We start from the raw sequence: 16741 nt of genomic DNA on the forward strand, positions 1-16741 counted from the left end.
CACAATCATTTCGGAAACAGCACGACTTTTCGTGTGTTCGAGGAATGCTGTGGCGAGTGTCTTCAACACGTGGCGAAACGAAGGTTAAACCACGTCCAGACATCATGGGGTTGTGCGGACAACCTCATTACTTGCGTTCGACGTCGCAGGCTGGACAAACTGGTAAAACAGGACAGGCGGCGACCTGTTGCCGAACTAACATCAGATTTCAGTGCTGGTCAGAGCACAACTGTGTCTGAACACAAACACAGTGCAGCGAATACAACGCTCCTACCGAAGGATCTCAGCAGCCGGCGAGCCATGCATGTGCCAATGTTAACAATATGATATCGGTACCTACCACTGAAACGAGTACGTGACCATCTATTTATTATTTATCGTATGTCAACACAGACACACAAGAATGAAACAGACAAATCACTAATATAACGAACGTTAATAATTGCAAACAAACATCACTAATATAACACAGTTTAAGGATTACAAACAAACATCAAGTCTATTAATATAATCTATCGTGGTTGGGAAGGGAGTGAGACAGGGTTGTAGCCTATCCCCGATGTTATTCAATCTGTATATTGAGCAAGCAATAAAGGAAACAAAAGAAAAGTTCGGAATAGGTATTAAAATCCATGGAGAAGAAATAAAAACTTTGAGGTTCGCCGATGACATTGTAATTCTGTCAGAGACAGCAAAGGACTTGGAAGAGCAGCTGAACGGAATGGACAGTGTCTTGAAAGGAGGACATAAGATGAACATCAACAAAAGCAAAACGAGGATAATGGAATGTAGTCGAATTAACTCGGGTGATGCAGAGGGAATTAGGTTAGGAAATGAGACACTTAAAGTAGTAAAGGAGTTTTGCTATTTGGGGAGCAAAAAACTGATGATGGTCGAAGTAGAGAGGATATAAAATGTAGACTGTCAATGGCAAGGAAAGCGTTTCTGACGAGGAAAAATTTGTTAACATTGAGTATACATTTAAATGTCAGGAAGTCATTTCTGAAAGTATTTGTATGGAGTGTAGCCATGTATGGAAGTGAAACGTGGACGATACATAGTTTAGACAAGAAGAGAATAGCTTTAGAAATGTGGTGCTACAGAAGAATGCTGAAGATTAGATGGGTAGATTACATAACTAATGAGGAGGTATTGAATAAGATTGCGGAGAAGAGTAGCTTGTGGCACAACTTGGCTAGAAGAAGGAATCGGTTGGTAGGACATGTTCTGAGACATCAAGGGATCACCAATTTAGTACTGGAGGGCAGCGTGGAGGGTAAAAATCGTAGAGGAAGAGATGAATACACTAAGCAGATTCAGAAGAATGTAGGCAGAAGTAAGTACTGGGAGATGAAGAAGCTTGCACAGGATAGAGTAGCATGTAGAGCTGCATCAAACCAGTCTCAGGACTGAAGACCACAACAACAACAACAACAACAACAACATCGACTCTGGAGTTGCGAGCAGGAAGTGGTCGGGGCTCCCATTATTGGCTCTTCTGCAACACTCTTCAACAATGTGGCTGATGGTCTAATTTTCTCCACGGTCGCACTGAGGGGATGCTATTTTACCCCATTTATACTGGGAGTAAGCACATCTGCCATGACGAGTTCGAATCCTATTTAGAGTGGACCACGTTTTGCGTGGTAGGTCAAAACCAGGTGGCTTTTGTGTGATGCAAGGCATGTTATGATTTTGCCATGCGTTCCATTTTTCAGACCATACGTTTTTGATAGCGAAACCTTTTTGTGCACAGGTCCTTGCTGTTCTTGTTGGCGAGTTCCTAGACCGAAGCCTATTAGAGTTTGCAGCCTCAATGTCTTGGTGGATTGGCAGGCTTCGATTTCCCATGATGTTTTTGTATTCACATAAAAGGGCGTCAGTATGTCGCAGGTGTGTCGGCGGGATGTGGCTTAGTATTGGGAGCCATTCCGTTGGAGTGGGTTTAATTACTCCAGAAATCATCCTTAGAGTGTTATACAACTGGACATCCACCTTTTTTGACGTGTGGGCTTTTTAGCCAAATTAGAGCACAGTATTCGGCAGCCGAGAATACAATTGCTAAAGCAGAGGTGCGGAGAGTGGAGGCCGTTGCTCCCCAGGTGGTACCACAGAGCTTTTCAATAATGTTGTTTCTTGTCTTTAATTTTTCGGCAGTCTTTGTTAGGTGCTCTTTAAAAGATAGTGTTCTGTCCAGTGTCATGCCCAAGTACTTCGGAGTTTTATTGTGCCTGAGAATGGTGTTTTCAAATCGAATGTTGAGGTCATTTCCAGCGAGTTTGTTGTTGATATGGAAGCAACTAACCTGTGTTCTGGAAGCATTTGGTTGAAGTCTCCACTTACGGAAATATTCGCCCATTATCTTCAGGTCTTTCGTTAGGATGTCCCCAGATGCTTCAATTGTGATACGTCGTGTAGTGAGGGCCCAATCGTCAGCATACCCGCACTTTCTTGACTGTGTTTCCGGCAGGTCTGCATTACAGAGGCTAAACAGCAGTGGTGCGAGCACTGATCCTTGTGGTAAGCCATTCTTCAGTTCTTTGATGGAACTGTAGTCAGTGCTCTTACTTATTTGGAACACCCTATCATTGAACATGCTGTCTATTAAGTGTGCTATAGATTTGCAAGGATTTACTTGGAGAGTTTTGTACATGATGCCTTCTCTCCACACAGTGTCGTAAGCTGCTGAGAGCTCAATGAAGGCCACTGATGTTTTCAATTTTCTATGGAGTCCCGCCTCAATGTAAGTCGTGAGTGACAACACTTGATCAGTACAACTTCTTCCTGGCTGAAAGCCTGCCTGCTCAATTGGGATTTCCCTGAACAATTCTGGGCTAACAATTCTGGGGTGTAAAGCTAGTTCGCGTCAGTAGTATAACACTACATGTGCACCCTGGGTAGCGCTAAATGAACTAGCACATACTGGCAGTCAGATAATCTGAGGATCTCCTGACTATAATACACTTTCAGAAAGAGTTATGTCACCAGACAGACCAAACGCGCCCATCGGCACTGGACGTTGGCGCAGTGACAGAATGTTGAATGGTCTGATGAATCATGATATGTTCTTCATCATGCCGATGGGAGAGCGCAAATCCTTATCTTTCAGGGGAATACCTCTTTGACACCCGTGCTGCAGGACGGAGACAAGCTGATGGTGGCTCCATTATGCTCTGGGGAACATTGATGTATGCATCCATAGGTCCAGCAGAGCTCGTGCAAGGCTCCATGACAGCCAAGGAGTATCGTACACTGGTTGCAGACTACGTACACCCCTTAATGACGATCATGTTTACCGACGGCAATGGCACCTTTCATCAAGATAATGCGCCATGTCAAAAGGCCAGGAGTGTGGTAGAGTGGTTCGAGGAGCAGAGGTGCGAGTGCCAATTGATGTGCTTGCCACCCTGCTCACCAGATCTGAACCTGATCGAACACATCTGGGATGTGATTGAACATGTCAGAGGTCAACGCTCCCTCGCCGTAATTTATGGGGATTAGGTGACGTGTGTGCAGATGTGGTGGCAACTCCAGTTTCCCACCAAGGCCTCGTTGCTACCATGCCACGAAGCGTCGCTGCTGTTATCCATGCCAGTGGTGGATGTACCAGCTTTTAGGTAGGTAGTTACAATGTTCTGGCTAGTCACTGTATACAGATGACGGTAGTGTTGCGGACACTAGATATAAAAGAACAGTGCATCTGTGGAGCTCTTAATTGTATTCAGGTGATGCCTGTGAAAATATTACCGATGTGATTGTGAGCTCAGGACGGGAACTGACAGACTTTGAACGCGGAATGGTAGCTGGAGCTAGACACATGGGACGACATTCTATTTCGGAAATCGTTAGGGAATTTAATATTCCGGGATCGACAGTGTCAAGACTGTGCCAAGAAGGCCAAATGTGAGCGATTACTTCTCACCATGGACAAAGCAGTGGCCGACGGCCTCCACTTAACGACTGAGGGCAGCGCCGTTTGCGTAGAGTTGTCAACACTGAGTGAAATAACCGCAGAAAGCACACCGCATCCGTTAGGACAGTGTGGTAAAATTTGATGTTAATGGGCTGTGGCAGGAGATGGCCGACGCGAGTGCCTTTTCTAACAGCATGACATCACCTGCAGCGCCTCGGTTGTGGCCTAGACTGATGGAAAACCGTGGCCTGGTGATATGAGTCCGGATTTGAGTTGGTAAGAGCTTGTAAGTGGGCTGTTTAGGTTTTATGTTGGTAACGCCACGTAGCGCTCTGTATGAAAATCACTGAATGTGCTGTGCGCAGTCTGTGGTTGGTTGGACTCATTGTTGGAATATTCGCTTGTGTAGTGTTGGGCAGTTGGATGTGAACAGCACGTAGCGTTGGGCAGTTGGAGGTGAGCCGTCAGCAATGGTGGATGTCGGGTTAGAGATGACAGAGTTTTGAGTTTTGAGAGCGGACAATCTGGACAGGTGTCCGTCATAAAAAGGAAATTAATAAGATTGGATGTCATGAATATATATATATATGATGACTTTTGAACATTATTAAGGTAAATACATTGTTTGTTGTCTATCAAAATGTTTCATTTGCTAACTATGCCTATCAGTAGTCAATTTCCTTCAGTAGTTGGAATCTTTTATTTAGCTAGCAGTATTGGTGCTGGCTGTATTGCAGTAGTTAGAGTAACAAAGATTTTTGTGAGGTAAGCGATTCATGAAAGGCATAGGTTATTGTTAGTCAGGACCATTCTTTTGCAGGAATTATTGAAAGTCAGACTGCGTTGCGCTAAAAAATAATTGTGTGTCAGTTTAGTGACGATCAGAATAGTAAAGAGAGAAATGTCTGAGTACGTTCAGTTGCACTCAGCTGTTTCAGACTTTTCAATTTGACGGTAGGTTTCAATTGTGGTGCAGACCCCACGAAGCCATGGAGCCAAGTTGTCATCAACAAGGCACTGTGGCTGCATAATGGTGTGGGCTGAGTTTGCACAGAATGGGCTGGATCCTCGGTATGTTAGGCTACTTGGAGGCCGTTTGCAGCCACTCATGGACGTCATGTACCAAAAGAACTATAGAATTTTTATGGATCACTATTCCTTGCGGTTGGTTTGAAGAAAGTTCTGGATAGTTGGAGGAAAGATTTAGTCGGTCCGATATTCCAACCTAATTCCAATCGAACATCTGTGCAATGTAATCTAAATGTCAGTTCGTGCGCAAAATTCTTCACCTTCAACACCTTCGAAGTAATGGATGGCTATAGACGCAGCGTGGCTCACTGTTTCTGCAGGCGACTTCCAACAACTTGTTGAGTCCATGCCACGTCGAGCTGCTGCACTACACCGGACTAAAGGAGGCCTGACAAGATACTAGGAGATTAGAAGGTGTCTCAAGACTTCTGTCAGTTCAGTGTCTGTCTCTATGCCAACGCCTAAGTGTTGTTGCAGTTCTCAAAACGAATATATATATATATATATATATATATATATATATATATATATATATCCTATCCGAGCCTCAGGTACAGGGCGGGTCGCAGGTGGCGGATAGCGAACGATCCATCAGATATGGTGGACAGCTGCGAATAAGGGGAAACCCAAATAAGCAGTCCCGGACCGAGGTGGCAGCATCACGAGGGTGTGGGAGGGTGACTTTTGGCAAGGGTCACACTCATTCAAAAACCACAGAACCCGAAGACGTTGCTGTGTCATGGCGAGTAAGTGCCGCCATTACAATAAGCACCGTCAACACCCAAATCCAGGACGCGTCTGAAGTGGGAACCATCGGCATCCTGGTCAGCGTCTGTTCACACAATGTGCGGCTGGTCATAATGCTCCAGGAACCAACAATCCCTGGTTCTAAACACCCAGTGGAAACACTGGACCAACTTGATTACAAGCAAGTATGACTCGTGCAAGTAATAACAACATTACCCCAGGTGGTAACCAATCCACCCATCAACAGATGTCAACCAGGAATTCGGATTCTGGGGAACCTGGACTTACACGATTACATCAGAGAAAGTCGGAGCTCTCTGGCAAACTTCCACTTAAAACACCTACATACATTGGAACCTTTAACATAAATACATTAATCCAACCAGGAAAGCTTCTAAACCTTACAACAGAACTTGAAAAGCAAAAGATAGTAATACCAGCTTTACAGGAGACACGTTTTACAGATGAAGAAACATCAGATTATGGCAACTATCGCATCTTTAAGAGCAAGACGGATAAACGAATCGGAAGAGGAGCCCCCCATCTCGGGATGGCGTTTATCATACACAAGAGCGTGCTCAGCTCCATCAAGGAAGTTACTCCCGTAAATAATAGGATAATGACGATGCGCTTACAATGTGCCAACAAAACATACACAATGGTTAATGTTCATGCTCCCACAAACGGAGACAACAAGAAAAACCCCATAGAAACAGAAAAGTTCTGGGAAAATTTGGAGAATATAATGACCAAGATTCCAAAAGATGATACAAAAGTTCTACTCGGCGATTTTAATGCCCAAATTGGTAGAGAGAAAATCCACCAAAAAACCGTAGGCAAATATCCTGCACATAAATTTACCAATAAAAATGGTACAAGGCTCGTCTAACTATGTAAGCAGAATAACCTGAAGATAATGTCAACATCTCTAAGAAAATGTCCAAGAAAACAAAAGACATGGAGATCTCCTATACAACAAATTGGCGAGTTTCAAATAGATCATGTGGCGATTTCATACCCAGTACAAAAAGAAATTTACAACGTCCAAGTACGCAGAGGAGCAAACATTGATTCAGACCATTACCTAACTAGAATTAAAATCAAGTTTACAGCACGAAGAAGTCATCAGAAGAAAACAGAAATACAGAAATATGACACCAAGAAGATTAAAGAATCTAAAGTAAAAGAAGAATGGGAGAAGGAAAAGGCAAACACATGGGAAGAATTTCATTCTAAAATCACGCGAATAGCTAAGGAAACTATTCCCTTGAAAAAGATATTCAAACACCCTTGGTGGGATTCAGACTGTGAAAATGCATTGGAAAGGAGAAAAAAGGCATTTCAAGAACATAACAGTAAAAAATCACAAGAAAGTCTACATTTATTTAACGAGGTTAGAAAACAGGTTTCATAATCTATTAGGCAAGCAAAAAGGAAGTACACAAAGGCACAACTGGATGCCATAGAAGAAAATTTCCAAAACTATAATACAAGAGACTTCTACAGAACTTTCGCAGATAAAATACGAGGATATATCCCTCAAAATTTATGTTTCAGAAAACCGGATGGTAAATTAGCCCTAACAAACCAGGAAAACTGTCAAGTATTGGCTCAATATTTTTCTAACCTCCTAAATTTCCCAGAACCTAGTTTAAGGTTTCCCAAAGAAATCTGTGCCAACGCTCAACCGGATTCATTACCACCAACACAGGAAGAAATCAAATGTCACATTAAAAACTTAAAAAATAATAGAACATCTGGCGAAGATGGCATTGTTGCAGAGCTATTAAAGAACCTAGGACAAAAGACGTTGCAAGAGCTCACAAAAATAATAACAAAAATATGGGAAACAGAAAAATTACCAGAGGAGTGGAAATGTGCCCTTATTCACCCGTTACATAGAAAAGGAGACAGAACAAATGTCAATAACTACAGGGGAATCTCACTTTTACAAGTCACCTACAAAATTCTCTCAACATGCCTGCTGAAAAGAACACAAGAGCAGCTGGAATGCCAAATTGGTGATTATCAAGCAGGCTTCCGCCCCGGTCGCTCATGCATAGAACAAATATTTAATTTAAAGACAATATTAAAACACAAAGCAATTAGAAATGCCCCCATTTGTAGATTTTAAGAAAGCCTATGACTCAATTGACCGGCAATCTTTGTTTAACACTTTAGAGGAACTTGGACTTGACTCCAAAACACTAAGGCTTATCAAAGAATCACTGACAGACACTGTATCTAAAGTTAAATTCAGGGGAGAAATCTCTGAACCTTTTCTCATAAAAACTGGAGTACGTCAAGGTGACGGGCTATCTCCACTTTTGTTTAATATAGTCCTGGATAAAGTCATTAAGGAATGGGAAAAAGAATTAAAAAATCAATCCTACTGGAAACCAATCCATCTTGGTAGAACCAAAGACAACGTGGAGATATCTTGTTTAGCATTCGCGGACGACTTGGCCATACTTGCAGATGATGAAGAAATCGCCACCAAACAAATAGAGATCCTTAAGGAATGCGCGGATAAAGTAGGCTTACAAATTTCGTTTCAAAAGACAGAATTTTTCTGTACTAAATTCCATATACACAGTTTGAACACAAAATATGGAAAAATAAATAGAGTAAAACATTTTAAATACCTAGGTGAAATTTTGGAGCCAACCGGAGGAGAGAAAGTTGCACAGAAGATCAGACAACAGAAAATGAAGAGAGCATATGGTACGACACATGAAATATACAATAAAAAATGCATCTCCTCGAACACAAAAATCAGACACTACTGCGCAGTAATTAAGCCAGCAGCACTATATGCTAGTGAAACGCTCACACTCCACACAAAATGTGATTTAGAAAAAAATACTAAAAGAAGAACGCAAAATTATGAGAAAGATTTTAGGTCCAAAATTAACAGAAGAGGGATACCGGATACAATCAAGAAGAACCACAGAAACTATATCAAACCTGGCAGCAGACATAAGAAGGCGAAGATTAAAATTTTATGGACATGTCACTAGACTTCCCCCCACACGACTCACCAACAGAATTCTCACTTACATAGAAAAAGTCAAATCAACAACACCATGGATTAGCCAAGTAAAATTAGATTTACAAAAAGCAAATATTGAACTTAAAGATGTCAAAGACAGAAAAACTTTTAGAAATAAGGCGGAAAAGTGGAATGTATTGTCGGAGAAGGAAGCACTAAAGAGACCAGGAACAAAATGGACAGAAGAAAGAAAAAGAAAACATGGAGAACGAATGAAAGAAGTATGGAAGAAACGACGTCAGAAAGCTTTGCGTGATCCTTCTGGGTCCATTCGCGATAAGTAAGTATATATATATATATATATATATATATATATATATATATATATATATATATATATATATATATATATATATATATATATATAATTCTCATGCAGCTGTTCATAGTTCAATTCAAAGCTGGCAACAGCTCTGCCGAGAGCCAGCGATCTTCCTTTGACGATCCTGCTATTCGGGCTACAACTTTACTGTATGGGCTGTGGCTTGGTGGTGTCTCTCACCAGTCCAGCTAGGTACAGAGACGTAACTTGTTGCAGATGTTGCCACCAAACATAATGGGCAGTCTTTTAGATGTAAGGGTAAGGGGATATCACTTTTGACACTAGATGCACAGGTGCTGGGGCTTTATCCCGTTTCTCTGGCAAAGAACTGTTTTGGTCCCTGGGCGGTCGACTGGCCGGCACAGCTGCGTGCTAACACACCCTCCTACAGACTTTCCAGCTGGCTGGTTGCCTCCACCGAACAAAAACTCCTGTGGCCGTCGTGTCTTGAATGTTTGTGTACGCCAGCGTCGACTTTCTAATCTCAGGGAGCACTTGCGATTTATTTATTAGATTTGCATATTGATTAAATGGAAATATGTAAAACTGACTCTACCCTATCGAGTTTGGGGTCGAGTGAAACGTCTTGATACGCAGAAGACGATGGTGAGGTCGGAATATATAAGAAATGAAGGTCAGGAGAGCACGCCACCTTACAATGATACATTAGAAAAGTCAGTCCTTTGGGAACTACAGTACAAGTGGAACACGTCCTAACTGGCTAGGTGCCACTGCCAGAGAGTGTATGTTAATTGGAGGTGAAGCCCTTCAGCTGTCTTCAACAGTCAACACATCGTTGCTCTACTATGATCTGCATTGGCTATAGAGAGCGAGGGCAGACTGTCAGCAGGTCACACCCATAACTAGTATGGATTGTCTCTTAGATCGCTACAGTTTTTTGTCTTGTGATACTTCACACATCCCTGTGAGGTGAAGTACACTCTTAAGTGTGCTTTCCTATTGGATGGCAAGTGACACATGCTGGAAATCTGGCATTGTTGCTGCGATTTGTTTCTTATTTTTAGGCCTTGAGAGGACTCATAGATGCACCATAGTGTTTGGGTGCCGTGTTTTTGTCGAAGGTTACAGTTTCTCCATGGTGAGAAAAGCTAATCTTCTACATAGCGTTTTCGATGAAAGAGGGATGTGTGTATTCAAGAACCGCCTCAGTGAATTCTCAGATGAGGAGTTTGATGAAAGTGATAATGACCCTGATTTCTAGTATTTAGTGATCACGTACTAATTTGGAGAAGGAAACAAGGTCATGAAGAAGTGATACGTGGTGATGACTGAGAAGCGTACTTCTTCGGTAAGAACAAAAATATGTTTTCGATGGAGAAAACAGAACTCGCTAACTAATATAAGAACAAGGCATCGCAATATTGTCTTGCAGCTACCTCGTCTTCAAAAAATTCCGGAAGTCTAGGAGAAAACTTGGTGTTATGGAGATATGAGCCTCAAATACAGAAATTTTTTTTTTTGAGAAACGAAAAACACCAACCCTTTGTTGTCCTTGTTTGACGTAAAAACAAGATATCCGCGTCAACATTGTGGTGTTCCGGTTTGCTTGAAGAATTATGGAGGGTCTGTATGAAACGCATGCAGGCTGAAACGAGCGATTTGAAGTGAAATGATCATATAAAATTAATTGTTGGTAAGGCGGGTGCCAGGTTGAGATTCATTGGGAGAGTCCTTAGAAAATGTAGTCCATCAACAAAGGAGGTGGCTTACAAAACACTCGTTCGACCTATACTTGAGTATTGCTCATGAGTGTGGGATCCATACCAGATCGGGTTGACGGACGAGATAGAGAAGATCCAAAGAAGAGCGGCGCGTTTCGTCACAGGGTTATTTGGTAACCGTGATAGCGTTACGGAGATGTTTAGCAAACTCAAGTGGCAGACTCTGCAAGAGAGGCGCTCTGCATCGCGGTGTAGCTTGCTCGCCAGGTTTCGAGAGGGTGCGTTTCTGGATGAGGTATCGAATATATTGCTTCCCCCTACTTACACCTCCCGAGGAGATCACGAATGTAAAATTAGAGAGATTCGAGCGCGTACGGAGGCTTTCAGACAGTCGTTCTTCCCGCGAACCATACGCGACTGGAACAGAAAAGGGAGGTACTGACCGTGGCACGTAAAGTGCCCTCCGCCACACACCGTTGGGTGGCTTGCGGAGTATAAATGTAGATATAGATGTAGATGAAAGCAATTACAATCCAGTTCAGTTCCTCAGAAGAATACGGAAGGTAATTACTTTATTCTTGATTTTTAAAATAAAAATTTGGCATAATTTCAGCCTTGGTAGTATTATGTGGTGGAATAATCACCCATAGGTTGAAATGATATTAGTAAACTCAAAATGATTCCAAATACAATTTGTCATAATTGAAATGCGTTTTTCCATACAGTTATGTTGCGAATGTGTAATACTATCTCCCTGATGATAATTGGTGGGTAACGATGTGTTGTTATTTTAGTAATACATAAAATTAAAATAAGCTGCCAATTTTGATGTGTTCCAGTATTCAAAGTGTTTTAAATTCTGCTTTGTTTAAAAAAGGCAAATTTTCATTAAAATTTATTTCCAAGAAGTGTAACAAACGACAGAAAAGTCATGAAAATATATATTCACCAAAACAGAGGTTTTATAGATAAAAAATAAAAAGGTAGTGTGATAGATCCCTCCATACTAATGGTGCTCTTGTCAGCATTCACAGTAGCTGTGGGTTAAAATGAACACACAACAGCTGAACCAATGATTTTACGTGGCATGTAGGACAATAAATTACTCTTGAATGATTCAAGAAAGTATTTTAAGCAAAGTTCGAGATAGTTATTAAGCTGGCTCGGCGAATTACACATTTGGCCATAAATAATACATGTACGATCGACCGTAGCTTCTATGGGATTTGCGGATGGCAAATAGAATACGGCTCAGTTGAATCTCTGTAATAAATACAACACAGCACACAAGACGCTAAATATCCTACTGAGGAGCAGAAGTAATAGTTAGGGTTATCTGTCAAGGCCAACACACTAGTAATTCTATTACTTAGAGCTTGCGTCTCTCCTACGGAGCAAAAATTTTCATCACCTTGAAGCTAGATGTTTAAAGTATTGCGAGATGGTGTTTATTCGAGGATGTACCATTCAAACTTTAGATAACATATACGATGTATTCCATGTGAAGTTCAGTTACTAAGCAGGGTGACTACAATGTATTTCACGTGAAGTTCAGTTACTAAGTAGGGTGAGCAGTTTGTTACGCTACCAAAATTGTTAGTACAGTTATCCAGGACACAACCGACATTGATAACAGTCATTGTCCAGTAATGAAGTTGAATGTTAGATTGTTTAGACGAGAATATTACGCTTCTCTCTTATTGCAGTTCCTGTTAAAGTCATTTACACTCCTATGGTTCATTTAAGTGGGCCCATCATATACATTGCTGAGCCCAACATTAGTTTAGTTCACGGTACTTATTGATCACATCACGGCTCTATTAAAAAGTGCATTAATGTAGATTACAGATTTCACCTGAAAATAATGACGTATTACAATTTCTGAGTTTCGCAGTTAGATGTGCGCGTATTGTTGCGTACAGAATGCACATGACTGTGGGGTGAACCAACACTGAGGGTGCACTCGAATGTAGACATTACTCGAGTACTTTTCGACTATCGACTGGCAATTCTGAGTGAATTCCCAGTACGTACAGAATGGCGTAAGAGAAAACCGTTACTATCAAAACTATCTTGTTCTTTTGGTCTTCAGTCCAAATACTGGTTTGATGCAGCTCTCCGTGCTACTCTATCCTGTGCAAGCCTCTTCAAAATCCTTCTGAATCTTCTTACTGTATTCATCTCCTGGTCTCCCTCTACGATCTTTACCCCCACGCTTTCCTCCAGTACTAAATTGGTGATCCCTTGATGTCTCAGGATGTCCCCTACAAAACGACACTATTTTTCTTCTATCTGTGAATCTCCTCCGTTACATATGTGAGTGCCATATTGCCAATTATGGTAAATTTCATGAAATCATTAATTAGCGTATTAATTAATGCTGTAGGTCATATTGTAGTGCGAAATTAAGGCAACAAAACTATGCAGTGTGGTCAGAAACAGTGTGAAGAACCTGTAAGCGTGTTGCAGGGTAGGCTGTGCTGAGAAAGAAATAAAAAATTCTCTATGGTGTGCCAAGTCAATTAGCACTGAAGTTAGCCAATCAGGCTGCTGCGCACGCAAATTAAAGTGGCCGACCAGACACAACTAGCGTCAACTGTTCTCAAGGCCTAGACGACAGAACAGGAGAATTCTCAGCCTTTGGCTCGGATTCGATCCTCATTACCATCAAAAGTGCAATTCTTGTATCGCTCCCTCATTCGGCTACAAGAAACCAAACGAAGGACATGTTTTACAACACCGTTTATGCAGGCCACATGAATTTGTTGGCGCAACGGCCTGGTTGGCTAACTTCAACGCTAATCAACTCGGAAACGGGGAACGTATCGAATTCTTTTCTAGACAATTGTTACTCAGAACCACCTACCCTGCAAGATTCTTACGAACTTTGCGCATTGTTCCTGATCAATCCAAATAGCTGACGTCCGGAATCTAACAGTAGTTATTACAACATCTGCTCTGTAAAATAGTACTTGCTATGAGCTTTCAAGTTAATTTCTATGGAGATAATAAATTGTACATAATTTAAAGTATTTACTGGAACTTGAGAATGCTAATCTTTCAGGTGGTTTAGGTCACCTTTCTCAAATATAATTACTCGCTCGTAGGATTTGGCATGTAACGAACTGTAATACTAACTGGAATTAAATGTAACTTTTAATTAACAATGTCCTAATGAAACCCAATTAAAAAAATGTAATCAGAACACTTTAAATGAGGATCTGAATAATTAATTTAAGTGAAATTAAGTCTAAATAGAAGCGTGGGGTTTTAATATAGTTATTGCATGTCAACGGATAAATAAGTTGAAAATAACATGAAAATAAAAAAGTTAGTTATTTAGGGGGCTAGAAAAACGTAACAGATGGAGAGTATTCAACAAGATCACTACGTAACTCACATATTTCAGTCTCTTGTAATTCATTCTTATCTTTATCATAAATGCATGTTAATACATGAACTTTCTCACATTTTTACCTGATTACAGACGATTTTAGGCAGAATAAATTAAGTTGAGTCTATGTTATACCCACCCTCGATTATTGAACAAATTGGTTAATTGGCCAGTGATTTGTGCAATGAATAATACCTTATATTTTGACTAAAGTTCAGTCTTGATCACATGTTTTAATGATATAGATAACCGGTTTCGGCTCTTTCTACAAAACCATCATCAGACCCATGGCTCCCTTAGAATGGTAGGCGGAGCTCTCCTCGCTGCTACGCAGTCAACTTTCCAAAAATGTTTTCCAAAATTGAATAATACCTTCTTCGGTTACAGACTGTCAACCAGACCAATGAATACCATCAGGATCGAAAGGTTTTACCAGCTTTCGAGGACATCATGGATGCCATTGGTTCTAGAGGAAAGTTCCAGAAGAGATTAAACACTGTTTTCATTTGCTATGGCACAATCGTCAATGTGCTGAGCGCGCAAATGTACAATTTCGTTATGCAAACTCCCGATCACTGGTGTCACGTCCCTGGGAGAGAGTTCACCAACTTAACTCTTGATGAGTGGAAGAGCGCCACCATCCCCAAGTAAGATATATATTTAGATATAGTCCATGTGATTTTTATTTAACAGAAGCTGAGAAAATGCGATCTCTTAAATCAATAACAGATATATATCAGTAGGAATGCAATAGTGACTTCCAATCAGATTTGACCTTTGCCTGTCAGGTCGCCTACATAGAGAGACAAATGCATGACGTCATCATATCGTGCCCCCCTCCTAAGCAACGCCCCTCGTAAGCCATGCCCCATTCTCCTACCCACACCCTCTCCTCCACCCTTATTAAGCGATGCTCCCTTTGCAAACCAAACCCCCCTTTTTGAAAACAGGCCAACGAGAGGGTTTCTAAGCCTCACACATATTTAGCTCTCCCAATAACAGCTCAGCATTTATCTGTCCAACCACATTTCTTAACTCATCCTTAAGCTACACCTCCCATTTTCTTGGGAATGGGTCACTCAGAGAGCTTCTAAACCAATGCACATGCATCTCTCCACCACAGCTCAGTATTTTTCTGCTCAGTTACGTTCCTCGACTCCTTCAGTCTCACCCCTTCTTTCGAAAAGCCCATTGCGATGGGAGGTACTTAACATTATTCTCGTCCAGTAGTGTTAGCAATTGCTTAATGTATGCATGGCGTCTAACATATCTGCACCATTGCTAATGTTAGTCCATTTACTGTACTCTGAGGCCCTAATATGGTCATACATAACTACATAAAGAATTTGAAAAGGTATTATTGGCTTAATTTGATATATTTTCTGATTTCGATAAGGCTGTTGCGAGTAGTTTGTGCATTAAAATTTGTCTATTGAACATTCGTAATTTTCTAGTGACCTTTATCTCGTAATTTGAAGTTTTACAGAAAAAAGACATGAAGTTACAGCTAGTTCCACAGCAAAGTCAATAACTTATTTTTGTTTAGCTATATTTGAAAGTATTTGTAAGCGGAACTTAAAAACATTTTTGCTCACTTACTATGTACTATAATTTTGAGTTCTTAAACCACTCTATTCTAAGTAAAAGGAGCTGATTTTTGATGATGCGATGTGGGGACTGCATCTGTCATTCCAAATAATGTTCAAGGTATGGTGGGTACAAAAAACGAAGTCTCATCACCTGAAATTTTTAAATGTTTTTCGGGAACGGTTCACCTTGGCTTACCTTATTCGAACACTGTTTTCCCCCAAAACTTACAAAGGTTAGAGCAAAGTCTACAAAAAAGCCATGGATTACTCGAGGAATAGGGGTATCTTGTAAAACAAAAAGAAAACTGTATGTGTCAATCCGAAACAGTTCTGATGTTGATGCTATAGCACATTACAAGAAATACTGCAAAATATTAAAGACTGTAATACGGATGTCAAAGCAAATATATTACAAGGAAAAGATAGTCATATCAGATAACAAAATAAAGACAATGTGGGATATAGGGAAGGAGGAGACCGGTAGAACCAGACATGAAGAGGAACAAATAGCATTAAGAGTAAATGATATATTGGTGACAGATGTGTATAGTGTTGCAGAACTTTTTAATAAGCATTTTATAACTGTTACCGAAAAGATGGGGTTGTCAGGTTCGGTAGATGCTGCTATGGAATACCTCAGACCAGAAATTTCAAGCAACTTCCATAATATGAATTTGACCATCACTACCCCAACAGAAATAATGCCCATCATAAAATCTTTAAAATCAAAAACATCTAGTGGTATGAAGAAATATCAACAAAGTTAATTAAAGAATGTGATTCTGAGCTAACTAACATATGAAGCTATCTGTGTAACCAGTCATTTATCAGTGGAATATTTCCTGAATGGCTGAAATATGCTGAAGTTAAGCCACTGTTTAAGAAGGGAGATAAAGAAATAGCATCAAATTTCCGTCCAATTTCACTGTTGCCAGCATTCTCAAAAATTTTCTAAAAAGTAATGTACAGTCGGCTTTATAACCATCTTATCTCAGATAACATACTGTCAAAGT

At 40.7% G+C, this 16741-nt stretch overlaps 1 protein-coding gene across 1 annotated transcript in view; it reads left to right on the forward strand.

Annotated features, from left to right (window-relative positions):
* The first annotated feature begins 14574 nt into the window (after positions 1 to 14574).
* LOC126253071 (solute carrier family 22 member 7-like) overlaps positions 14575 to 16741 on the forward strand; it is a 561992-nt gene continuing 559825 nt past the window's right edge. The window contains exon 1 of the mRNA XM_049954162.1: positions 14575 to 14786. Coding sequence (XP_049810119.1) covers positions 14590 to 14786 — 197 coding nt within the window. The 5' untranslated portion in view covers positions 14575 to 14589. The remainder of the gene's footprint in view (positions 14787 to 16741) is intronic.

The sequence above is a fragment of the Schistocerca nitens genome, chromosome 4 (assembly GCF_023898315.1).
Source record: "Schistocerca nitens isolate TAMUIC-IGC-003100 chromosome 4, iqSchNite1.1, whole genome shotgun sequence".
Lineage (NCBI taxonomy): Eukaryota > Metazoa > Arthropoda > Insecta > Orthoptera > Acrididae > Schistocerca > Schistocerca nitens.